Below are 27,005 nucleotides of genomic sequence, written 5' to 3'. Positions count from 1 at the left end.
TAAACAATTTGAGCAAAACCATGATGCAAAGATATATTTATCTTGTATATAATCTTAACTAATTATAAAAAAAGATTTACATACAAGGACATGAAAACTAGGAGAATTTAAGATCCATGTTATCAAGCACCATACTTTAAAAAAGAAATTATTATCAGAGGTTAACAGTAGAAGCACAAAAACAAAACCAAAAGTGCTACAGAAAAAGGAAGCTATACCACTCATCACAGTATACATAAAGTGTTATATTAACCTAGCACAACAATACATAGACCATAGACTGTACGAAGTCATGCACGCATATACTATGAAGAAACGACATCATCATCTGAGCATCATGCATATACTATGAAGAAATGACATCATCATCTGAGCATCATGCCCTTTGAGAAAGACACAGTTTAGCAATGTACGTGGGGTGCACGTGCACATCCAACAAAAAAGGTTTACCCCTATAGGCTACCTCAACCTCCACCCACACCGTGAAAATTAAAAATTACGCTCGAGTAAAATCAACCAATTCCACAATCTAGCACTCCACAACCAAACAGTTTCCGATTTTCCCCACCACCCCCACCTCTAATTAGCCTTTATTTAACACACAACTGAATAAAACAACTCACAAAGAAATGCAAAGCAAGGAATTACGGATAAAAAATCTAAATCCCATAGCACTCCAGTGATCTGTGATTTTTAATGAGTATAGTCTAGTAATAGATTCAAGATGTCTTTATTGTGATCAGCACAACAAGCAGCTTATTTTGGCATGTTTATGTTCAGGTCAAGAACTGTTAATTATTTTTAATTATCAATTATTATTTTGGCCTTAATTACTCATCTTTCAAACAATTATTAATTATTCTAGGCCAAATAAAAAAAAAAGTACTATTTTCTCGTCCCTCACGCATCCATTTTTCTCTGCTTCACAAATTTTTTCCTCTCTCGATCGTTGGTGATACATGGTATGAATACTGTCTAGTGCTTATTTTATTTGCTTTCAAGATGGCTACTTGGTAAACGTTAGAAAGTATAACTGTAGTAGCTGTTTCCCAAGAGAAACTACTTCTTTTTTTACTTGGCCTTAAGCCTTGGTTATTATTTGTACTAAAGTAGCATTCTACCTGCTAAAGGAAGTTGAATAATAATATTAAGTGGGATTTGTAAAGCGCATCATACAGGTCTCTATGCGCTAGAGTGATCTGTAAATAAAGTCAAGGATTAAAGTAAATTAAAAGAGAAACAAGATTAAAACATTTGAATTCACACAATTACAACAAGAACCAATCTAAATTTAATAAACATTCAAAAGAGACTAATATAATTATTTTAATGTAAACTTTTTTTAGTTCCTCTTTAATTATGATAATCAAGAGAAACCTGGATATAGTACACACTGCCTTTCTATTGCATATAAAGTGTCTGATTAATTACTGTACAAAAGACTAAACTCAATCCAATGAACTACAAAATCCAAAAAATATAATTGCTAAAACAATCCTACATTAGAAATACAGGTGTAACAAGTAAACTACATTGCATATTATGCAAATGAGATACGAACTCATGAAAATATGTTAGGAGAAAATTTAAAACTTATTTTGTTAGTAAGTAAACATAATTCAAATTTTTCAAACGAATAAAAATAGTCATTCAAATATTATGCAGATTAGTCAAATTTGCATTCTCATGAATATGCAAATTAGAAAGGCAAGCAAGCAACACAAAACCTTCCAATAGTTATTAAAAATGTTCACCTCCTTATCATTGTTTCCTTTAAGAAGCTAGTCAGATTGAGGCAGATGAAAAGAAAGATAAATGAAGAAAATGAAACATGCATCATTCAATAATTCATTCAATATTTCATGAGACAGGAAATAAAATTAATTAAATTAAAGAAGATAAATCCATTATATAAAAGAGTGCATTGCAGTGAGCATACAATACTGAATAGCATTTATGTAACTAAAGAAACTCAATGTAACAAGTGAAATGAAAATAAAGAATGAATGAGAATTGAGACATAAAAGAATATTTGAAATTGACAAAAATGATGTGAATTAAGATACAATATAATGCCATTTTGTATGATATTGATTGTAATAATAAACCATCAAAATGCATTTTCCTAAAAATGAATACCAGAAATACTATATACTTAGAACAAAATGAAATAATAAATTATGATAATGAATAAAATAATATGCATTTATACATGCAACTATGAATATTATTAATGTTGTGAAATAAATACTGCATATGAATTGATAACTTAACTCACAAATAAAGAGTTCTAAATACTTGTTAACAATGACAAATTTGATACAGTGCACCTAGGGAATACTAATCACCCCTAGATGCATCATAAAATTATACTAAATCTACAATTACAAGAGAAAAAGACTAAGAACAATTCTGATACATTTCTGAAGTGTCTTAATAATGTGGAGTAGACTCGATTTTATGAAGCATTAATGTACAATAGGTTTTATGTTGTACTGTTTGAGTGTAGTCATAGATTGTAATGAAGGCCAAAATTAATGTTGTGTTGCCCAAGGGCAGTGACACTTGGAAATCAGGATCGGTCAGTCGGTCAGCCATTTTTTTGTCTGCTTGGCCCATCGTTCAGGCCAGTCTACCCACGGTATTTTGGTTGATAAAATGGTAACTATGAGGCTAAAATTCAGGTTAAGATATCATATTCAGATTTCCTGTACGATTAAAATCTAAGTGGTACTAGATTTGTTCTAGTAGGAGTTTGTGCTTCGTACAGGTCATTCCATCCATAGATTAGAAAGAAGAAGCCTTTTTTAATGGAGAAAGTGTACTGCCATTAGCCGTAGAAAAAAAAAACTTCAGCTACATAAAATTTATTATTAGATTGAAGATTTTATAAGCTGTCCGACAATGGGGGCTTGAGCTTGTAAGCCTGAGAAGGGATAGGGTTTGGGAGGGGGTCTCAACCTCCCAAATGAGTTAGAGACTGCTGGATGGCCAGAAATGGCACTCCACGACTGTGGAGGCATGTTTTGGCTTGGTGTAGGCCAATACTCAATATATAAACAATATTAAGGATGCTTCCTGTTTAAAAAGTTTGTTACACCTTTAACTTAAAGTGTACTTAACTGTACTATAGGTCAAAGTTTAAAAATACTAGGTTGTTAATCCTAACTGTGACCATTATTTACATCAAGATCACAGAACATCCGTTAACAATGCTAAATAATCTGCTTTAATAGCCAAGTCATGTTTAGCTTGGATACCATTGGACTGCTGACCTGGTACTATAGATGAAGCACACCTCCCACTCCCTCTTGGGTCATAAGTCAGGCTGCCCTAGCTTCTAACTTCTGAAGTTGGAAACAGAAATTCTGATGTTTGTGTAAAGAAGGCAAGGTGGTCACAAAGAGTGAATCCATTCTACGTTCATGTGGTTGAGCAAATCGGAAGATGCTTATTTCTAAGCCCTGTCCAGAGACATCAAATTTTACTTGACAAAAACATGAGGCACCTAAATATGGTCAATATGGCATCATCACATTACGACCATATATAGGCACATCACGACTATATATGGGCATACAACCGTTCTGTGTCAAAGCAAATATGATAAGTGTGGAAAAAGCTCAATAAAATGTTTTAATTATCTTCACAAAAAACGAATTTTTGCAATCTGTGTTTGATTGGACGTTGGTGACTTTTGATCTTTTTTAAGTGAACATTTTCTTTTTTATTTTTAATGAAATTTTGGGGATTTTCCTATAGTTCCATACAACTATTCATGAGTTTAATTTATCCTGAATATTTCATAGCTATCAGATTGAATTCAAGGAAATAAATTTACCGGGAGTGATAAATCTTGAACTGACTGTGTTATATTAATTTATAATCATATTAATTATTAACTCTAAAAATGATTTACAATACTGATTGCAATCAAGACAGCAAAAATAATACAGTATACAAATATTGAATGCTCATGAGGGGAATAGTGAAATCTATAGCCCTGAGGTAATTTGGAGACCTTTTACCTACTACACTGTATCTACATACCATATTTAACCATGGGATTATATATTTCACTGTTCCCCGAATCTAGAGGAAAAAAATGTACTATTATTTAATGTGATAGCACTTTTTCCCCTGGGAATTTATGAACTATCATTCAACCTACGTCATAGAAGTGATGGTTGAAGTTATTACCCGCTTTTTAACCAATCAGATTCCTCAAAATTTATGTATGGGGTATATAATATGAAATTATATTTACTATGAACAGGGTGATAGTTTGTGTAAATTCCCATTAGCTCATTTTGAATGTTAAACAACAATGGTAGTTTCTTTGCAAATTTAAAATGACTTGATGAAATAGTTTGCTTCTTGGACTGGTAGTAGGCCTATAGACCTACAGTAATGCCAATTTCTAGCCACTCCACTTCCTCTTCCAATATTAAAATCCAAGAGGTAAAAGCAGTACCCTTCATCTTGGTCAAAAACATATCCTATATTACTAATACATAATGAATTGTCAACAATTGTCATTCATAAAAATCTCAACGTTTATTTTTTGTACATAATTGCATGTCTTATACGGTTAAGTTAAATCCTATTAAGTATTTATATTTCATTGTCTTTGTGAACTCACTAGCTTACCCATTTTAGAGCATTGCACATCATCCTACACTATCCGTTAGATGAGATTAAAATAAATATTATACATTTTAATGATTATTAGGATGAAAAAATATTTTGTTCCAGCACCTTTATTCTTTTCATGTTTGCGAGACGAGTGGCTGACGGGTAAGACAGGGGTGCCGCTAATTACAGCCTTAACATTGGTGCTGGTTCAAGCAAATCCTTGACCAGAGTTTGGTTGGTGGAATGCTAAAGGATTTAAAAACGGGATGTCCAGTATACTGGCTTGCATGCACTCTAAAGAACAGATTGCATCTTTCACAGGAGTAGGCGGTTAGCCCAAAGTTATGGTCTATTTCAGCCAATCTTTGTGGAATGATGTGCATTAATTAAAGGTTTCTCTACAGCAATTATCACGGTCCACGTCCATAAAGCAATTTATCACAATGACACTGCGAGTTATGGGTTTTTCCCCTACCTTTATCTTTACTTATGATGGATCAGCTTCCCACCCAAGTATTACACTCTCATCCGCTTTGCGGTACAGAAACTGGGGGATAAGGTCCAGCCCTATGAGTCCTAGTGGTTCTGCAAGGATTTACTTCTATCTCATTCTAATTTTAAGATATTTTCGTACTGTAGGAAGGCATCTTTAATCACCACAAAACATAAATTTTTTGATGGATGTCTTATTGAAATTTGATAACATGTAACTGATCCTGTTAATTTGAGTAACTCAATTGAATTTTTGAAGTTTTTCAGACGAAACTGTGACAGTATTTTATTGGGTGTTCATATTTAATTTCACAAATGTACTCTACTTGGTGTCATGTTACTGTATGATGTATCAAATTTGTTAAATTATTTGCTTTTGCTTGTCAGGCCATGTTAATGTATCTAGATGGAGTATGCTGGCAGGCCCGTAGCCAGTTTCTTCCCAGAAAGGGAAGAAGGGAGGGGTGGGTTCTCTGGGCGTGGGTTTCAGGGGCTTGTGGGATCAGCAAAACCCCTGAAGCCAGAGGATTTTTGTGTTTTAAGGGTCTAAATAATGCAATAAAAGCAATTATGTTTGAGAGGTCTGCAGCAAAACATCTCCTCGGCGTCTGCATTGCACTGCTGTTAGTTGGGTTTGAGGGTTTGTTAGGGAAATTCGAGGGGGGGGTAGGCGTTGCCAGAAAAGGGGGGTTTTGCTAGAAAAGTGTGGGGGGGGGGTTTGCCCGAACCTTAAAACCACAGGCTACGGGCCTGGCTAGGATATGTATAAAGCCATGTCTAGATTATCAAATATGACAAAAACATAGCTAAATATGGTCATGATGACATCACACCATGACCATATATAGGCACATCATGACTACAGTTTATATGGGCATACAATAGGTTTTTTTCCAAAGAATATTTGACAATCTGGACAAGATAAAGACAATTCATAATACCATCAAAATACAAGGTGTGAAAAAAAAATCCTGTCAGACTATCAAATTTTATTTGACAAAAATATGCGACATGCCTATATATGGTCATGATGACATCACATGATGTTCATATAGGAACATCATGACTATATATGGGCATACAACAGTTGTTTTGTCAAAGAAAATTTGATAAAGTGTATACAGAGCTGCTACAAATGAATGGACCTTCACAAGCATTTAACAGAGTCTTTGCCATTAATATGCAAGATCACCTCCTAGGACATGCTAGCCGTTGTCAAAGCGATTTACTTTCTTTTGATTCTGGTATCATAAATTGTTCATATTTGATCACATTATGCATTTCAACAAGGGAATAAAATGCAAACAGTGTATAAGCTTGAGATGAAAAGATTATTATCAGCCTGGGATTACCATTTATAATGCAAAATTACTGTAGTATCTATTGCAGCTACATCTAGTTCAGTTAAATCCATAAAATATTTTGTGAGGATTTTTTGTGTACATTCTAAAAACTTGACAATATTTAAAATAGAAATGTTAGCAAAAATAATCGGACACAGCACATCAAAATCACAAATTGAGATAAGATTATATTAAAAGTCGAGTTGTAATATTTAATATTTTTAACTAAAGAGGATCTGATCAACGTACAGTTATCTCACATTGCTTTTACTTGCCAATATAGATTACTTTTAAATTTATTTTTTTTAAATAACACAATAGGATCTGTTACCTATACAGTATAGTGGCTGTTTAGTATTGGGTGTGTTGAGTGTGATGGGTATATGTACATTACGGCATGTCTGTGGGTAAACAGTACACTTTGTAGACAAGCAAGATAACAAAATATTAACAAGGACGAAACCATTCAATATCTCATTTAACGAAATATCTACTGTGGCAATGTCTAGTATTGATCGTGTGGTAGATTTAATAAAGCCAACGTTAATTCACGCTGTATCATTCACGCTTCATCCGCCAATTTATTGGGATACAAACATGACATTGTTTGATAACCATGCATCCTGAGGTCACAGAGTTCACCACATACATTTAATAAACCAACTTACTTAATTTATGATGTCTTAATTGTTTTAAATCAGTATGTATTGCACTGATATACTTGCAGTGCAATTATAGTCAGCATATTTAGTTAATTTTGGTATTAACTTATTTTCTTTATTATGTGTATCATTATCATGTCTTCAGCACCACAGACTGTGAGTGCTACTGATACAAAAATGTAGTTCAACCTATTAAATAAATAGTAGGCCTACTTTAATGTACATGTAAACTATATATATTTTTTTTAAAAACAAATCCAAAAATTTAGGCTACCACCAACATTTTGTTCATAATTTAATACTCTTTCATTGCTGACTGCACACAGATACCAAAAAAAAAAAACATGAATAGCAGATTTTTATGTTTGCATAATAAAAGTACAGCACACATGCTATACCTAGCAGTGTTCATATATAATTATTCGCATTCCTCAATTGACATTATCGAAATAATATGCTTTTTTTTAGCAAGTAAAATCTAAATGTTAAATTTTTTTTAATTGCCTTCTAGGGGGGAAAAATAATCACTATGCTGACATTTAATATACATTACAGCTATTTGACATCAAAAACATGGAATTTTAACATCTTGTACACCAAATGTTTTAAATATTTCATCCGGTATATGTTGTACATTTTGATTTCAATTAGATTTAATTTCTTTTTGTTTCTATTTTTGGATGGATGCGCCGTTAGGTGTTGCCAGTGATGTACGCCACTCTTGCAAAAGTGATCCAATGAATATTGTATATTGCAACACATAATATTATTTCCTGTTTTAATATAATTCTTATATGTACCAGTAAATCTTCCTTATCGAGTATATTCTTTCCCACAATGCAATGGACAATTTTCTAATATTGTCATAACAGCTGAACATGTGATTTGCATTACTTGAGGTAGACACTGACATAAGAGATATTTTATTAAATTATATTCATCAGTTGTAGATCCAAGAATATTAAATAGTAAATTTTACAGATGGAGGAGTCAGACTATTTCAGGGATACCATAGGTAAGGCTGAGATACAAAAGTTTGTTTCTCTAATAAATCAGCGCCGATGTTAAGGCTGTAGCTAGCGGCGCCCCTGCCTTACCGCTCAGCCACTCGAATTGCTAAATGAGGCATGTTGTGGCAAAATGGCTAAGTTGTAGCAAAAATTGATATTCAAGTTATTGGTATTTTCAGATACCTGAGTATGTGATCTTTAAAATGAGGGGTCATTCATTCAAATTGGACATTTTAAGCCTAAGTTATTGGAAAGTGAATGTACAGTACTCTTAGAGTCAAGATAAACAGGATTTTGAGTAATTGCCTTTCAAATTTATTTGTGCATACATTGTTTAATAGAATGAACTATGAAAAATAACGTTAAATAAACAATTTGTTAACCACTTCTAGAACTAATACTTTTTTTACATGATTAATAAGACATTAAACTGTTGATCAATAGTAAAAAAACAAATTTGGATTTTTTAGCAATTTTTTGAGCTCCCATATATTATAGCTCATTTACTCAATACTGGACTGTGCGACAACTAAACCATTTCGCCACAACATGTCTCAAATATCAACATGTCTGTTGCCGGGGACACCAATTCACATCTAAAAGGTTTACTCCACACCTCTCTAAACATATTACTATTGTACTGCATGTTGACTCGCTCACAACAGTGGTCCCCAGAACGTGTAACTCTCACCCTGGAGATTAAGGGAAGAACCTGGATAAGATGATCTAAAAATAAATATCGTAAGCTTGTTTGTGTTTAATTACAGTTGATAGGAATAATTTTCATTATGATGATGCCCTTTATTGGTGTATGGGATAAGACTAGGACAAAAGGCTTGGCAGTCAACATGTTAAATAATATTTATTTTTCTATGTCAAAAGGCAATAATAGTACCAAGGCAAAAAATTAAATACTGTAAATAAATATTCAAAAATTAACTTCAAAAATTAAAAACACAGAATTTGTGCCAGCAGGAGTTAATATGAACAATCAAATGAAAAACTTTATGGGCTTAACTCTCCATGTAGAGGCAATATAACAACAGGTCATTTAGGATAAGATAAGATAACTTTTTATTGGTCACAAGATAAGAAACAGGGAATTCCGCTTTCTGTTTGGTACAAAAGCAATGAATGCAACTACTATATTGGCCTACACATTTGAGATATATTCATTTATAATCGTTTGCACAATAACTGGCTTGTTTCATCCTGCACTTTGGTCATTGGTCTTTAATAATAAATAAACTAACACATAATTCACTAGTGCCTGATAATTTCTGAACAATGTTAATCAATCTCAGGCATAAACTACATAGTCCTTTGTTGGTTACTATAGTTACTGTTAACCATCTTACTCTCACCAAGCACCTGAAAAGACACTTTGTTGTTTATGTTTTGAATTATAAATGAAATAAATGAATGGATTAATTATTAACTTAGTTACAATTAATAATACCGTAGATGATGTCCACATGGATGAACACTAATGAATGCATAGGTTTACTGTATATTTCAGCAGAAATAATTATCAAAGTAACATTTTTTGTTGTATTATAAGGTAACTTTTCTTGGTATTGCTTGTAATGTAAGGTGTGTTCCATTGCGCAATTTCAATGACCTTGTTTACTAAATGAAAGAAACTATGATACTAAAGCTCTGTTCACACTAGCAAATTTTATGTTACATTCAAATATGGACATACAAGGTATCATAATTTTGTTACATAAGATTTGATAGTGTGGACAAAGTTTTAGTGTTTGTGCAAGAGGAGAGGGAAAGGAAGGCCTAACAAAGTTTAGCTAAAAATTGCCCATTTTGGTGCCAGAGGTTTTAATACAGATTCACATCTGGAACGTGCTAGACTCCACCAGAATATGTCAGATCCCCTGCCACCCACCCCCAACTAGAGTCACTACAGATGATCAGTTAACATAGAGTATTTAATTAAATATCAAAAGTCTTTTGTAGTATCTCCATTTTTCACTTATTATGATTTGTATTTTATTGTATTTCATATTTGATAGAAATAAAATGTTGAAATTAAAAAAATGTATACACCATACTGTAGTACTGTAAATATTACAGTAAATATCAAATAATGTATTGAAGATGCATAAAACCATGGAGGTATAAAAATAAAATAGAAAATGAAGGTACTGTAAGTAGGCAACTGTAGCATACATTATCCTTACACTTAACATAGACAATGATACCTAAAGTATAAACATGGAAATACTAAATTATAAACACTATCACATGACAAATCAATAAAAAAAAAAGTTAATATCCAGTATGGTGGTATGATATTAATCAATTACTGTAACATTATGACACTGCAGTATGTACTCTCAAATTAAGTCATGAATTTTTATATCGCAATGCTTTGAAATAGAAATGTTTTACCCTGGATTTCTTCGTTTCATTCTGCATTGACTTTAATCTCCATGCACAAAGTATTGAACATACTGTATTTGTATCTATATTGTCATGATAACTGCTATGTGATAAAAAAAAAATATATACTTCCATTGGGGTCCGCAAATTGTAGTTAATATTCCCATTGAAAATGATATAATTGTAAACAAAATACAGAGATGTGTATTTAGGTTGTGGTGACAGATTAGAGATTATGTACTATTTAATAATACAGTGTACAAACAACAACAGTTCATAGGTCATTATTTGAGCACTTGAACAATCAGGGACAACAAATTCAGCAAAATGTATCTCTAGTAGTGACAGTCATACAATTGTGTACCTTACTGTAGTCACAACCAAAGCTAACTAACTGTATAGGTGGTCTAAATCCTCCATCAGGTGACATCCCCCCTCCCCAAAACCCCTCTATTTCAAATTCCTGGATCTGCCAAAGGACTTAGATCCTAATTATATTATAAGATCTGTGGTAGTGATAACAGTTGAGATATCTCTTGTCGACACTACAGTAAGCATTGTCGCTACAATTAGCTAAGAACCTGTTAGCTGGTTAAGCAATTAAGACAATTTTAGCAAGCTGTTCAGCAGCAATATGACGGAAGGATTTAGTTCTTCTAAGAAACCGCTAATGTATTATAAAATAGCCTGTATATGTTTCTTCAACAGGATGTGAAATAATGAAAATTGAACATTTCGGATTAGAAAATAAATTTTATTATTTTTTTACAATCTGGATGATGGAGATATCTGCATTAGTGGCAGACTTCTTTGACTGTCAGCAAAAATTCATAAACAACTTGCTCTCAATAATAAACTTAGCTGCTTTTGAAGAAAAATGTCACATCAAGTAGTTTTCCACTATAGCACACCTGCTTACAGTAATACTGATTAAATATATTTTGTATAATTGAAAATGTTATGGCAGTTAAGCAAGTGCACACATTAATATTTTGTACAGATTTTTTAAGGAATAAATAATATTTCGAAAGATGTTTGCATTATATAAACAGGAATGACACTACAGTATACCCAATATGATATGTTGTTGCACCAAATGCTTTAGTACGTTGCAAAATTACTTGAGAAAAAATGTGATTCAGGCTGGACATGCTGAAGACCATGTATTACTAAAATATCCACAGGCCTTTGTAGACACTTGCGTCTTGTTATTCTTTTCCTGACCACATAAAAAGAGTTTCACTCTTAAAAATATCATACAAATTTAATAACCAAAAAGTGTCACATTTTGGGCATCAACCTATTTTACAACATGGTACAAGTAAGATACAGGACTTTTAAAAGTAAACAACTTACCTGATGGAAGATTTTTTCTTGTTCCTTTGCTCGTGCCTTTGGAGCTGACATCCGTTCACCAGGAATAACCAGTGGAATCCGAATATCAGGTGACACAGGAGATTCTCGAGGGGCTTCTGGTAAGGAAATCCAAATCGCAAACAAAACACAATAGAAGGAAGCAATCATTCCGGTCATGAGTCCCACCAGGTATGAGGGTAGGGGGAATATCAGGTAGCAAAATATGAAGAATGACATAATAATGATTCTGTATTTGGGAATCAATACTTGCTTTCCTGCCATACTGAATGTTGCATCATATTGCTCCTTTGAGTATTGTTTACTACTTGGAGTCTCCACATCGGAGAGGAGATCTTTTTCTAGTTCTGAAAAACTGTCTTCACTTGGTGTCTTTGGTGGAGTTGAATCTTTGGTTCTGGAGCCAGGTACCTTTTTCGGAAGTTCTCTTGGCTTGACGCTCTCATCGGAATGGGACTTCTCTAGTAGACCTGATAGAGAGAGAGGAATAGCACCTTCTGATTGTGGACGTAGGGGCTCATCAGGAACCTCTGATGGTGTTGGTACATTGAAGTAAAATGGATTGACATTCAAATCATTTGAATCCTTCTCACCCTCTTTTTGCCAGAGGGCAGCTTCTAACCGAGCTTTTCTTTCCTCTTTTTTCACCTCTTCGAGTCTTGCAGCCTCTTTTTTTCTCTGGTTATCATGGAGCTTGTCTACAAATGTCAATGGATCAGAAATAGCTTCTTTGGATTCAGAAGGAATGGAGATATTGTTATCGTCATCAACAGCAATGACCTCATTTGTGATCCTTATAATTCCAGTATCAATTTCTTTTGTTGGTCTTTGTTTCTTATCAGCATCTCTCTTTCTAGTCCTTGATGCAGTAGATTCAGCAAAGACATCATAATCTAATCTACTGTTGCCATTCCATTCTGTTTTCTTAGTGGCTCCTAAAGGATCATCAATAGCTTCCTTCGTAAATATTTCATTCTTTGGACTTATTACTTTGTGTTCCACACTGGACTCTCGTTTTGATGGATTGCTAGTGGTTACCATGGAAACTCCAGTATCAACCTCATTTTCAATGTCTGCATCTTTGCGGTAATGGAATGTAATGCTTGGTCCGTTTTGATAAGATTTCTTGGGGGTTTTCTTCCCTTTTGCAGCCGGAGCAGGTGGTCGAGGAGGTTTTACTTTCTTGTCACTCATTATAACTTCATTTGAAAGAGCTATGAATAAAACACAAATTGAGAACACTTTAATTGTTTTATCTATTTTAGGATTTAACATAATATTATCAGAAAAGTTTAATTTGCACTTCATACTCATTGCAAAATGTAATGTTATGCATGTAATATCAACCAAAGTTTCGAAGCATGTTTACTTTATTATTTGTATTTGACCAAAATAAATCTTGAATCTTCTCAAAAACATTTAGTTAGTTTCCGATGCATTAAAGTGCTATACAATACAATGTGCCTACTATACTGACTATTCTAGTAACACTAACATCTGGATAACCTACCATACCTAGGCCTGTTTTATTTTAATTGAGGATACTGCATGAAAATGCAGTTGAATCTCAATCAATCGGGATCCCTTTCTACAGCAGGCCCTAGGCCTAGCCTAATAATATAGTATTATCAATTATAATAATTAATATTAATAATTTACAGTCAGTAATCTATAGCAGGCAGGCCTACCTAGGCCTAGGCTAGCATAGGCCTAATATTATATAAATATTAAATAATATTAGATTAGGCCTAGGCCTAGCATAGACCAGGAGTGTGTATAATTTATTTTGTTTTCTAGGGTCATACGCTAGGAGGCTTGTGGTACTAGGCCTAGTTAGGATGCTGGTACCCAAGCCTCTAGTCCTCCGAATCTTAGTTTAGGCCCAGCAAAGTCTACCCTACAGTAGGCCTAGGCCTATGCAGGCGCAGGCGGTATCTAAATAAATAAAGGCATTTAAAACAAGGCTAGGGCCTAGGGCCTAGGCCCTAGCTAGGCTCCTAAGAAAGCCTAGCCTAGGCCTAGGTTAGGTAGAACTTCATAGAGTTGCAGATCGCATTAAAATATAAACAAAAAAAGTTAAGGTGGCAAAAGAAAAAACATAACTTACTTCTATCGGAAACAGAATATTAACATACATATGTTTCCACAAACATTTCTATTACATTTCTTGCACTGTTCAGGCCCACAACTCCGTTTTTGTTCTGCTCCAATAATCGCCTGTGTGAGAGATCGAGTAGAGAGAGCTAGCTGGCATGGGGAGGAGGATCAGAGCAGAGCAGCTGCACAGAGAGAGCTGAGAGAGAGCAGCACCAAATTGTATAGCGCCATCACTCATGAATGATCGATCGTCGTCAAACCGCCCCGTTCACACGCGCGGATACAAACATGCGCCCGTAATTAACAAATAAATAGACAGGTCCTACTCTGGAAAAACAGGATCTTATATAAATTGTTATGGATCGATAAGCATGATAAAATATATTAATAAAATAAATTACTCCATAGCACAGTTGTTAACTTCTAACCAAAAACAGATTTTCAAAAATATTTTTCGCTGATTCAAAGAGATTTAAAAAAAAAAAAAAAATCCATAAATTGATTACCAGCTTTTAAGCGTGTCAGGTAAAGCTTAGGCCTATTAATTAGGTAATAAGTTAGGTAATATCAGAACAATATCCACAGCCTAATTTGTACTCTTAATGACATGATTATCTTTTCAGGGGGAGAACTCGTGGGGAGATGTGTATAAGAGACAGTATATATATATACCTACAGTACATTTATGACATGTTTTAACAGATTTTATCATAATATAGGCCTAAATAAAGGTTTGACTTCAAACAATTAATACGTACATATAATTATTATGGGATTTAAAATGGATTACAGCATATTTAAAAAATTAGTGATCTATTTAAATTTATCTATATAAATTTAAATTATCCAAATAATGAAGTATTACATATTAAAATAATTGTGTTAATTAAATTTCATGGCGCCTCTATGTACGGTCGTGTCATTGTTCGTGTACAAGTACATTTGTTATTGGAAAGCGCCACCAATATCTGTTCACATTTTTACAACGCGGCGGCTTGGATTTCCCATTTCTCTTTTTAAAGTAAAACATAAATCAGTATGGATAAGTCTTTAGATGAAATTATTAAATCTAATCGTTCTGTTGGTCAAAATAAAAGAAATTTTGGCGGACGAGGAAGGTGAGAAATTTCAAATGATATGTTTTAATGGCCCAGGGGGCCTAGGCCCTCCTCTCTAGAGTGGTCGTTAGGACAGCCGGACCAGCAGGATTGCATAGGCGCTAGGACTTGGCGGAGGTTAGGCCTAGGATTAGAAGAAACGATGTGAATATCCTCAATATCTGGGGACTACCTTATAGTTATCGATTCTCGGCAATCAGCGTCGGGAGCCCAAGTTATTTGTGCTGTTGTTTCTTCATCCTAAGTAGGCCTAGCTATCTGATATTTAATAATAATTATTAACAGCTTGGCCTAGCATATAGAATTGGCCTAGGTTAGGCCTATTTTAGGCGCTAATGCACTTTAGTACTCCACCCTAACCCTAACCTTAACAATAACATTGCAAGACTGGAGTTGATGTTAAAGTTGGGGTTGGGGTGGAGTACTAAAGTGCATTAGCGCCCAGTTTTATATTATTTTATTAATTTTTAGTCACTACTACTACCTAGGTCTAGGCTAGCTAGGCCTACTAATACTATGGATATTCTTTGACATGCCGTAATGCATTAAAATAGCAGACTACCACGTAACTTTTTTTAGTAATTTTGCCTTTACGAATGTACGGAAATAGACAAAATATGGAGATTCCATACTGTAAAGTTTTTTAATTGTGTGGAGGATATCTAAAAAATCAGCTCAAATTTATGCGGAAAATCGCCTGGAAAATAGGTGCGTGGAATCGTGATGCTGCATAATTGCATTAGTTATATATTAAGATTTGGTCAAAGCCTAATTTTTGGAAAAAGGTCTGCGCGGAAATCAGCCCTTATTTTCCAAAATGCGCCGACGGATTTCTAGGCCAAGTTTTTTTTGCGGAGGATATATTCTTCGCGCAGGCCTTACTATACCGTCTGGCGGAGATTCATCATCATAGGCCTAGACCCATATTTAAGTGATAAATAATCTAATGTCTAGATCAAATGACTTTCCCATCATCAGGATATTTTGTTGCATTGTCCTTAGACAACTCATGTTCATCAGATTACTGATAATTATTGTGAAAACTAAGAAAAAGTGGCCCTTAAATCTATCGTTTCTCATTTCTTTAAAATTCCAGAACTGTTTGTTGTCCTGTACGTGTACCTGTAACTTAGGCAACAAATATTTTGCACTCATTCAGACAAATTATTAGGTGCTACGAAAATTTTGTATTTTCTATGAATATTTTAAAACCCTGTTACTGAAATGAATTTTAGTAACTTGACAAGTCTGAGGTTGTGAGACTGAAGTTTAAGGTTAGAGTCAAGTCAGCTCTACCAATCAACACCTTGGATTTACGTAAACCCATCAGAACAATATCCACAGCCTAATTTGTACTCTTAATGACATGATTATCTTTTCAGGGGGAGAACTCGTGGGGGATTCCAGCGTGGAGGATTTCAACGTGGAGGATTCACAGGAGGAAGAGGAGGGGGAAGAGGGACCAATGTCAATCCACAATTTGGAAATCGGGGCCGTGGGAATAACTTGCACGGTGGTGCAGGTCGTGGACAGAATAGAATTGGACGTTCAAATTTAGATTCACAAAGTGGCTCATTAGTGGTTACTACACAAATTACAGATGCAAGGGATAAACTGAACTTTAAGGCCCGACAGACAGATGCTAGAGTAAAACTAATTAAGAAAGCACATGGGGTTGATGCTCGGCAAAAGCTGCAAGCAAAACGACAAAAAAGCCTTGAATGCACTGTGATGCCACCTAACCAACTACCAGTCAATATTGACATTAATCCTTCACAGGTAGTTATTATACCTTTGTATTATTCGGCCGTTCCAAGGCAAAACAAAAATTTTAAAAGCAGTTATGTCATGGGACGGCCGTATTGTATCCTCTAATTACAGAGTTACATTCTATTTTTGTTGCTGTAGTAATTTGTTTAACTTTTCACCACTACTTTATTGTGGCCAACATTGACAAATATTTTTCAATTTAGCCATCTGATAGAAGACTAAAATATAGACTTAACTCTGTCTTCGCTATAGTATTTTTGGACTTTGTTTATTATTGTATTATTTAAGTAAAATTGGTAGATCCGTCTTTTCACTGTTTTTATAACTTAATTCTTATCGATTAGCATGGATTTTAATGGTTACAGACAATATATGTGGACGCTCATATGATCTTGGCAAAGTTTCATGTCTATGTAAATATCTCACCAGTTACTCATCGATTCCCACTTTACTTTTTAGACGCGTGTACCGTCAGTAACAATCACAAATCCCCAAGCTAGGAAGCGGAAGTCAACAGACGGAGTTTACCAGACACAATCGGGCACTATCCAAGTAACCAGGAAACAACAACCAGTGTCCACAAAATTTGGTCAAAAGTCAACCGGCAAAAAAAAGATGGAAGTTGGAAAAATGATAATTACAACATCAAGTGATAGCGTTAGCAGTCGAGTATGTTTGCAGTTTGAATCCCATCAGCCAAGTGGTGCATTAATTGTCACATAGTTACTTGTGTCTGTTGTTTAGTATCAAACAATTTCAAGAAAAAGAAAGCGTTCAAATTATGGACTCTTGTCTGACTTTATCTTCTTTCTTTAAACTTTCATTAAAATCCATTAAAACACTATTTGATGCTCACAAATTAAATTAGAAAACAAAAGTTAATTTTTAATTTTGTTTTTTTGCCCTCTGACAATCTTTAAAATATTAAGTTGGCTAAACAAGGAATAAAAAGAGTCTCGCCTTATATACTATTGCAACATACAGACAGAGAAATAAATATAGTTTCGGGTTGTATTGTTTTATAAGTGGCAGTTGTTTGGAAATAGATGTATATAATAATAGATAATAATAATAATAATAGATAATAATAGGTAATAATAGATGTATATAATAATAGATGTATATAATAATATATATATATATATATATAGATTTATATAATATGCATATAATAGATTTATATAATAAACTATACAAATGATTTTGTGATGTTTATTTTCAGATGCCAGCAGGATCATTGAAATCTTCAAGCACTAAAACCAATCTGCATTATGACGAAGGATTTGCACCATCGGCTATCAAGTTTAGGAAGACTGTACAAGCCCCACCCCCACCCCAAATCACACGGCAACCAGCGACGGAGGTAATTATGCATTTGGCAGTTAATTAAGGATATATATGGCGCACAAATCCATTTGAAATAAATGCTCAAGGGGCTAGAGTAAAAAAGTGTTGTAAACTTGACAAATCATGTATTTGCCTGCGAGTTTTTATTTTTTATTTTTTTTTTTAGCATTAACAACTTACAACATGTTGTCATTGTAAAACATATATTAATGGTTTACTCTTTGTAGCGTCTGAGCCCCTTAGGGACAAGAGTCTATGTCACCAATCTGCATTACAGTGTCACAGAAGAAGATATAAAGGTAAGGACTCACTTTGACAATCATTACAAGATTCAGGTCCATTGCTTCTCTTCTTTTGTCTTAAGCGCAGAAACGACAGATTCAACTTGTGTGCAATCAAGGCTAATTTCATATTAAAGAAGAATAGGGATTGTCTGCTGGTTTAAAGGCTATTTACCACCACTATGCCTGTGTTTATACTGTCTGTAGCTGGGGTGGATGCAAGATTTGGCGGTAGTGGGTGCATGAGAGGTGCTTGAAAATTGCACTTTCAAGAATCATTTTTCTTAATACAATTTTGTGGGGATACGATCGCTACGTCTCTCCCCCATTTCCCCCTGCATCTTCCCCCAGCGTTGTTGCATTACTTAATTGGTCGTTCAGAAGAATACATGTGCACTAATAATATTGGTCACCTTGAAACATTTCTCAAAGAGCAGAGAATGTTGCAAATTGTGCATGGTTGATCCTTCATCCAATGACTACAAAAAAATATTTTTTGTAGAAGCATGAAATAATATCGAACGTAAAATAAAGTAATTAATATTACTCTTTTTGTTCATGGAAGTGTGCAATTTGATGGTAAGGCAACAGGACTGTTAACTAAATAGGTAATAAATGTAATGTAAAAATATTTGAATCTGCAATATATGGCTTGCACAAAATTTGATTGTTTATTAATTTTTTCATTTCACAAAAGAGGCCCTATATTGGCATAAGTATTATATCAGTATAGGGCATCTTCTAGTCAGCTTGGCTGCAAGAGCCACCATCTGAAAATAACTGTTGTATATGTTTTTTTAGTATCAGTGTAACTTCTCATTTTAGGAGCTCTTTGGTGCAATTGGTGCTTTGCGTAAGGCCAGATTTGTGAAACAGGGCATTGCAGAAGTTGTGTATGTTAACCGTGAAAATGCCTTGGAGGCAATTAATGTATACAACAATAGGGAATTAGATGGCATCCCGATGCAGTGCAAGTTGGATTCCTCTACAGTTCCAGAGTCATCATCATCATCATCGACGTCGTCAACATCGGCTGCAAAATCAACAAGCCGCCCAATCAGTGATCGTTTTAAGTAAGTCTCAAAATATTTTCTGGTGATATGCGTTTCCTGTTGCCCAGTCTTCTGACCATAGGACAGGTTACAAATAGAATATTATTACCATAATACTGTAAGTTAATAAGTACACTCTGCAGTGGATATTTTGATGGCTTCAGTGCGATGTTTATTCAAGAGAGGCACTTATTCAAAAGAAACTAAGAGAGATAACTAAAAGCAGATGTCTGATTAAATTTATTTCATCTCATAAGCAACAAATTTAACATTCAACTCATGTCTTGGACTTCAAAATATAAAGATTTACTACTGTCTCTTCTAGAATAAAAACTATTATTATTGTTAAAGAAAATTAAAGGCGTCAATGTCTTATGACCCTGTCACACCTTAATGATTTAGGCAGCGTAAGCCGACGTATGGAAAATTTGGCAAATGCGCTGCCGTACGTCGAATAAGTTAGGGGTAAGTTTTGTATAAGTTAAGAGCACGCTGGTATAACGTCATAGTGCGGTGAGGTCGTCGAAAAAAAATTTGGTGCATGTACAAATTTCATACGCGAGCCATAAGTTGTAGGTAAGTTATGCAGTCATGGACACATAGTCACTCCGAACACTTAAACCATGCTGCCATTTATCATACATAACGATTGTTTTTCCAGATTTACAAGAACTCAAAGTGCTGGGATTGAATCAAGCGGAACAATGAGAGCAGACGACGTAGAAGCCAATCTAATCCATAAGGCACTATTCAAATCAGCTGCCAGTGCAAATGAACCTTCAAAACCAGTTGTGTTCACAGTTAAGATCTAGATCTCTTTTGCAGTCTGTGACACTGAAAACAAGTAAATTTGACAAACATTTCAGTTTCTACCATCAGCCAGCAATTATCAGCCCAGTCTCATGCGAGACCAGCGTGTATGTGCTTGAGAAAATTGCAGCTCAGTGTGATTCACGATGCAGCTGGTATTCGACAAAGTAGGTAGTTCAAATGAGCTTGCACATAATATGTAATTCCTGCTGTTCGCCCATAATGCTTCGTATTAAACGTGAAACATCACACGGTTATTGATATTGGATAAAGAGATGAATCGTTTAGGGATCTGAATCAATCCATGCCATATTTGATAAACAGGTAATTACGTGGTTAGGCTTGTTACAAAATGGATGCTATGCTTTGAATGGTAAACCAAGGAGCTCATTGGATTCGTGGTACTAATCCATTGCTGCTTTCATTGTGTTACAACTGGAGGACTGAAATGCAAGTTACTGTAACCTATAGAATATTGTCATAGAAGTCACATTTGAAGCTGGGCACGCATTAGGAGCTCTCGATTTCCGCGATGACATGAAGCTAGAACAGAATCACTCATGCGTGACTGTCCTACAAGAAGTCCTACATTCTCTGCATACGTAGATTTGGCCAAATTGCATCCTAGAATCCATGCGACGAGGAGAACTTTTGCATGCGCAGATGACTTTTAGTGACGTCATTACGTCGTACCGTCGTCGTGCAGTGTAAAGCTCCCTACTGCTTTGGAGCCGACCATCTGCTGAATGTTTGTGGTAGTCGGAGCAGATCATTGTGAATAACAATTTGTAGTGTGCCATGTTGCATTCCAATCCCCATGGAATCATGTCGGCCAATGTAGTGTAATGCCCCCCCCCCTTTAAGCCAGTGATTGTTTCTGAATCATGGCCTCTGTACACAATTACGAATGTTAAGCCTGGTTCACAGTAGCACACTTTGAACGCAAATGCAAGAGGATTGATGCAAAATTCAAACACAGTTATTTTAACATTTTCTTATTTCCCCATTTGTTAAAAAGTTTAACTGCATCAAGATTTGCATACATCAGGAAGTGTCAACCAAATTTGGCTTGTGTTTGTGTTAGTATAGGTCTTATTTCAATTGTTTCATACTAGAAATTAGCAGTGGTAACTGGCAAGGTTTGGTGCATACGTTGCGTAACCCCTATTGGTTATGGATCAATCTCTTAGAATCAATGCTTTGTCTTTTAGAATTGACATGATTTAAATAAGCTGCATTATGAGACAAATAAGTTGCAACATTTGTACTTTAATTATGAACTATATTTGGAAAAGATGATTTGATGATCCCCCTTAATAAGTTGGGAGGAGTATCCAATAAGGATAATGATAAATGATCACATGATTTCATATGTTCGTGTTAGGCCAAGTTAAAAAAAAAAAATTTCTCATCTTGTATGCTGGTACACTGAATCTGATGCACACAAGTAGAGGATTTTTTTGAAAATTAGTAATAACAGTGTTAGTACTATGTTATTATATAAACAAATTCAGACAGTAGCAAAAACAGGAAGTGAGTGGAGATTAGAAACTAATTAATTTTTTTACTTGGCCTTATTTTAGCAAAAAATACTGCTCATGGTCTCTTTTTTGGCAATCAAAATTGTTTTTTCATTGTACATGTTTGTATTTGTATAAGTGTTTTAATCTTTTAATGATTGTTATATTTTTTTTTATAATTGTTAAATCATGATTACAGTTTCACTATTTAGCTAGTAGTCATTGTAGGGGTGTTCATCACAAGCATGGTTATAATCAAATCCTTATGTTGGTGATAATGTTGAATGATATGTCACCATATGACTACTCAAGTAACTGAAGATTGATGAATGTTTGTGGGTTATGTTATGCCCTTTGACGAGTCATTATTTGTCATCTGCAGACTTCCTCGTTATCACCTTGATTGTGATTGGGGAGAGGTGTATCATGAAGTGTCCTTCAATTTTAAAGGAAGGCTAGTTAAGGACATCATATTAAATGTTAGTCTCACTTCACTTGTTTGTGTATAATCACAGGAATTTTTTAATTTGAGCCAATTGAGGTACAAAGTGTAGAGGATTTTTACATTTTCAGTATTAAAATTAATGCGGGCTCACATTAAGTTGAAGTAAAAAATATACATAGGTTTCTTTTCCGAGAGAAGCAATGCGGATAAAATGCCTCGCTGAAAGATAAGCAAAATGCACAGAAACACTGTCCTTGAAATTGAGAAATCTTCACACCTCGCCAAACCGTTTCAACATTACTGTAGTACTGTAATATTCTTTTTTCAGCAATTCATAAAAAATTCTAGAAAAATATATTAAATTAAATAAAGAATATAGACTCAACAGCAAATATATTTTTACTTGGCTTAAAGTACCGCAACCTAAAGAGCTGCTGCTAAAGATATATGGGTGTCTAGCTACCACAATTAGCAACTTTGGTGTCGTGTGTGGCTACATTTCCTTCATTTCAGTAGTAACAACTGTTGACAGTATTCAAAACTGTACAAATTTTTTTTATTAATAATTTAATCATAGATATATTGCCACTTACATATCACATCCTTTATATCAGGATTGAGAAAGAAACCAATGGTGACTTCTGCCCTCTAGAGTTTGTCATGGTCTTGTTTAAGATGATTCAGTTACTGATTCAAATTGTCAGTGTTCGTAGGTCAGCTGTATCATATTAATAAAATATTGTTAAAGTAAGATTAATGTTTCTACTTTAGTGATTAAAATTTGATATTGTAACCTTTGCATTGATGTATTTTTCCATATTGTAACCTTTGCATTGATGTATTTTTCCAGGTTGTCAGTAGTTTTTTAGGCAATGATGAGTTTAGCCAGTCTTTTTCAGGAAACTTGCGGTCATTATAGGATTTCCAGATAATACCACAACGGATGTATCTTGTCATTAACCTATTAGCTTAAGAAAAAATTAGTTCAGTTTAACGTTACCCAACATAGTGGATAACACTTAATTACGAACCCTACTTGTTGGATCGAAGAAGCTCATCTGCCATTTGATCAGCTTCTTTTTTTTTTTCTGCTGGGTGGCCAATCCTCTTCCCTCTGGAGATCACTAAGACTACATGCGGGCAGTGTGGGTGCTGATCCAACTACTACTGGGGTCCCAAGATGGCCACTTGCAGGAGATCAGATTAAATGAACTTCCGTAACACATTAAGTTTATTTGCTGTGCATGGCGATACACGTCAGCACTGACGGTGCTAGGATTTCCCCGACGACAGGGCAACACCCCCGACAGGCTGGGAAAGAGTTGTACTTTGGTGCATAGCGCTATCCGAGGATCGGTCATTGGCCCAAGTGGGGGAGGGTTTGGAAGGGGTCCCCCCCAACCCCTGCATCGATTTTTTTTTTTTTAAATAAGCAGCTAGACCCTCATACAGGGCATCTTGACCTAGGATGGTGTTTTATTATGTATCTCATCGGCGTCCGAATTATTAATATATATAAGCCTATCCAATTCAGGCCAACATTTGATGTAACCATTTTAAAATATTTTTTTTATCCCCCAACGAATCTCTCCTAACTTCTCCCCCGTAGCGCTGCCACCACAGTGAAATTTGATTTTTTTTTTGTCATAATAGAAAGAAATTATTATTATTAGATGCAGCATATGGACACATAATAGAAATTGTGACCTAATGAAAAATACATAGTGACTGACTCATTGCAATAATTAATATTCAACTGATAGAAAAACACTCCAAGGCTATTGAACAATAACATCATATACATCTCAATAGACAACGTAATGTATAGTATTACTATTTGTAGTTAATACCAACCATCATATAATAGATAGTAGTGACTTTCAATATAACTGATCATTCATTCAAGGTCTTTTAGTAAGTGGTAAAATAACACAACATTTTATATTTAAGATATACTGCCACTTAAACCTAATTTAATCTTGAAAATCAATAAATTGCTTAAAAGTTAGTATGTTTTATGACTCATTGGCTTAAAGTTGCATTCGCATCAAATCTGAATGTTTGGATCGGAAAAAATTACTGAACGAATGAGAAAATCGGGTTGCTGTGTAAGAATATGGATGCTGCATCGGGAACACGGTCCAAATTTTGGTTTGTATCCAATGTGAATGCAGACTTTAAACTAAGATTTTCTCCCAAATAAAACTGCCACTTAAACCTAATTTAATCTTGAAAATAATAAATTACTTTAAGTTAGTATGTTTTATGATTCATTGCCTTAAAGTTGCATTCGCATCAAATCTGATGTTTGGATCGGAAAGCCTACTGAACCAATCAGAAAATAGGATTGCGGGTGTAAGAATCTTGGTTTGTATCCAATGTCAATGCAGACTTTAAACTGGAAGATTTTTTCGCCAAAGAAAACTGCCTCTTAAACCTAATTTAATCTTGAAAATCAATAAATTGCTTATAAGTTAGTATGTTTTATGATTCATTGGCTTAAATTTGCATTGGCATTAAAAATGTTCTCGCCAAATGAAATTACTATTCTTATTAAACCGGGCACTCACTGGGGCTTCTGCAATTCTTTGTAGAACAACACAACGCGCGCACAATGGATCATTTTTATTGACGATCCGTTCACACTGCCACCGACAATTAGCATATGGTGTTGTCGCATCGTCTAGCACTCAATTGGAGAGGAGTTGGTTTCGTTGTACGATGCAGTAAGTGCCTGGCTTCATCTTTGAATACTGGTACCCTATAAATTTCTGGCAGCAAATATGCAGCACTGTCCACACCAATGCTGCAGCCAAGTTTTTCAAACAGTGTGGGGCAGTATCAGTGTAGACCCACTTTACCGCGTAAATTCAAGTCGACCCATTTTTCTCAAATGTTGGCCAATTTTACGCAAAAATATGAAACATTTGAACCAATGTTTTTAAAATTTTACCCATTTTAGGTTAAATATGAGAAATCTGGACCCATTTTTCAAAAAGTGAACTCATTTTATGCATGAAATTGCATAATTTGGACCCATTTTTAAATATGTGGACCCATTCTTTGTGGACCCATTAGAAAAAGTGTGTGGGACTGTCCCAACTGTCTCAGTAGCTGGCTACGGCATTGGTCCACACTATCAAATTGTATGTGACAAATAATGTGATATGCCCATATTTTGGTGTAATAATGCACATAACAAAGAATTTGTCACATATGACAGTGTAGACAGATATTACAGATGTTTTTAGTACTACTCCTGTAAATTGGAAGTTTAATTTGAATTTGTAAAATGTTTGTGCGAGTCATATTCTCTGTTTGATGCTCTTTACAGTGGTATAACGCTAGGCGCTCTTGTGCAGCTGTCCGCTGCCCTGAGGGGCCCCCATCCTCATCCTCGATCTAGCACTCTGACCCAAAAAGGGACATCATATTAAAGGGGGCGTTGTCGGCCTGGGGCCCCCAAAGTTTGTCAACATTTGTTTTTAAAATGGAGAAATTTTTGCTGTGAGTGCCATTTCCAGCCATTTAGAGGTGCTATAATCATTAATTTTCTTACCTCAGCCCCAACCATGGTGCGGGTGAGGTGGTATAGACTATTTGTTTGTAAAAGTTCCTCCTTACTCCATCCTTCCTTCTCCCATCAAATTCTTGGATCTGCCAAAAGCATAAAATATGATCACACCTAAAATCCCCCATCAGAATTGGTGACTGCTCAAAAGGGCCGTTAAAAACATTTAGAATATGACGACAAACATGATTAAAAAACAAGCATATCACAAAATTGGTGTCTGCCCAAAAAGGGCCCCAGTCCCATTGTTATGCCACTGGCTCTTTATATGGAATCGCACCAAGATATTAAAACTTTTCCACGTTATCTTTGTTAAAATTTTATTGGATCTTAAGTTTTGCTCTTTTTTTCATAAAATAATATTGTTTATTAGGCAAAACTTTTTATACCTTGTTTAGTGAACCCGCTAAATGCAAATATTGATGATTTCGAATAAAAGTACAATTTTATTTTTGGCCAATTAGCGCACACGCCACCACGAAAAGTGGAAATTTCAGAAAAAGACAAATGTTTTTCTTTATTTTTATTACGCCCTCCGCTGCCTTCAAATCTCCAAAGATATGTATATTTCTTCATAATTATATACATTTGAAGCATTTAAACATCCTTCCTAAAAACCTATTTGCTAAATAAGGACATTTTTATTTTTATTCCACCTTCCTCCGATGATCTTATATGCGAAACAAGGAATAAAAGAAGCCCCACATTAGTGTACTTGAAATTTAGCAGTTGCATCAGCACTTCCCCGATAGGCCACACCCCAATCCTTGTGGGCTGAGGTGACAAAAATTATAGGTTATTGTATTCACTCTCAGGCCAGCTGTCTCTGGCTTGAGCCCTGTCCAGACTATCAAATTTTATGTAACAAAAACTAAAAAAAATGGTCATATGACATCATATCATGACTATACAGTATATAGGTACATCATGTCTATATATGGGCATATAACAATTTTTTGTCAAAGTAAAGACAGGACTTTAGAAAGTGATTCCAATTAACTTATTCCCGACAGGGTTTTCCACAACTCTTTGATGACTTTGCCAGGTGACCCAGGCGGTGCTATGATCACCATTTTGAATT

At 34.8% G+C, this 27,005-nt stretch overlaps 2 protein-coding genes across 3 annotated transcripts in view; one reads left to right on the top strand and one right to left on the bottom strand.

Moving 5' to 3' along the window:
* The window catches only part of LOC117111163 (testis-expressed protein 2-like), a 34,397-nt gene extending 20,161 nt beyond the window's left edge, over nucleotides 1–14,236 (bottom strand). The window contains exons 1-2 of one of the 2 annotated variants that reach the window (XM_033254037.1): nucleotides 14,021–14,236; nucleotides 11,896–13,127 (exon numbers count right to left, since the gene is read on the bottom strand). In XM_033254037.1, the coding sequence (XP_033109928.1) occupies nucleotides 11,896–13,107 (1,212 nt within the window). In that variant the 5' untranslated portion in view covers nucleotides 13,108–13,127; nucleotides 14,021–14,236. The remainder of the gene's footprint in view (nucleotides 1–11,895; nucleotides 13,128–14,020) is intronic. The other variant, XM_033254038.1, reaches the window with a different exon arrangement.
* A 741-nt stretch (nucleotides 14,237–14,977) lies between these two features.
* On the top strand, nucleotides 14,978–23,148 carry LOC117111162 (polymerase delta-interacting protein 3-like). The gene is made up of 7 exons (XM_033254036.1): nucleotides 14,978–15,128; nucleotides 16,511–16,907; nucleotides 17,358–17,567; nucleotides 18,121–18,261; nucleotides 18,473–18,544; nucleotides 19,352–19,599; nucleotides 20,240–23,148. The coding sequence occupies exons 1-7, from the start codon at nucleotides 15,049–15,051 to the stop codon at nucleotides 20,388–20,390; spliced, it is 1,299 nt and encodes a 432-aa protein (XP_033109927.1). The 5' UTR covers nucleotides 14,978–15,048; the 3' UTR covers nucleotides 20,391–23,148.
* Nucleotides 23,149–27,005: the final 3,857 nt, after the last annotated feature.

Source organism: Anneissia japonica, unplaced genomic scaffold (genome assembly GCF_011630105.1).
Source record: "Anneissia japonica isolate Jap-2015-1 unplaced genomic scaffold, ASM1163010v1 scaffold287980_len571666_cov165, whole genome shotgun sequence".
Taxonomy (NCBI): Eukaryota; Metazoa; Echinodermata; class Crinoidea; order Comatulida; family Comatulidae; genus Anneissia; species Anneissia japonica.
Note: the sequence above shows the minus strand (reverse complement) of the source record. Positions and strands in the feature narration are given on the sequence as shown.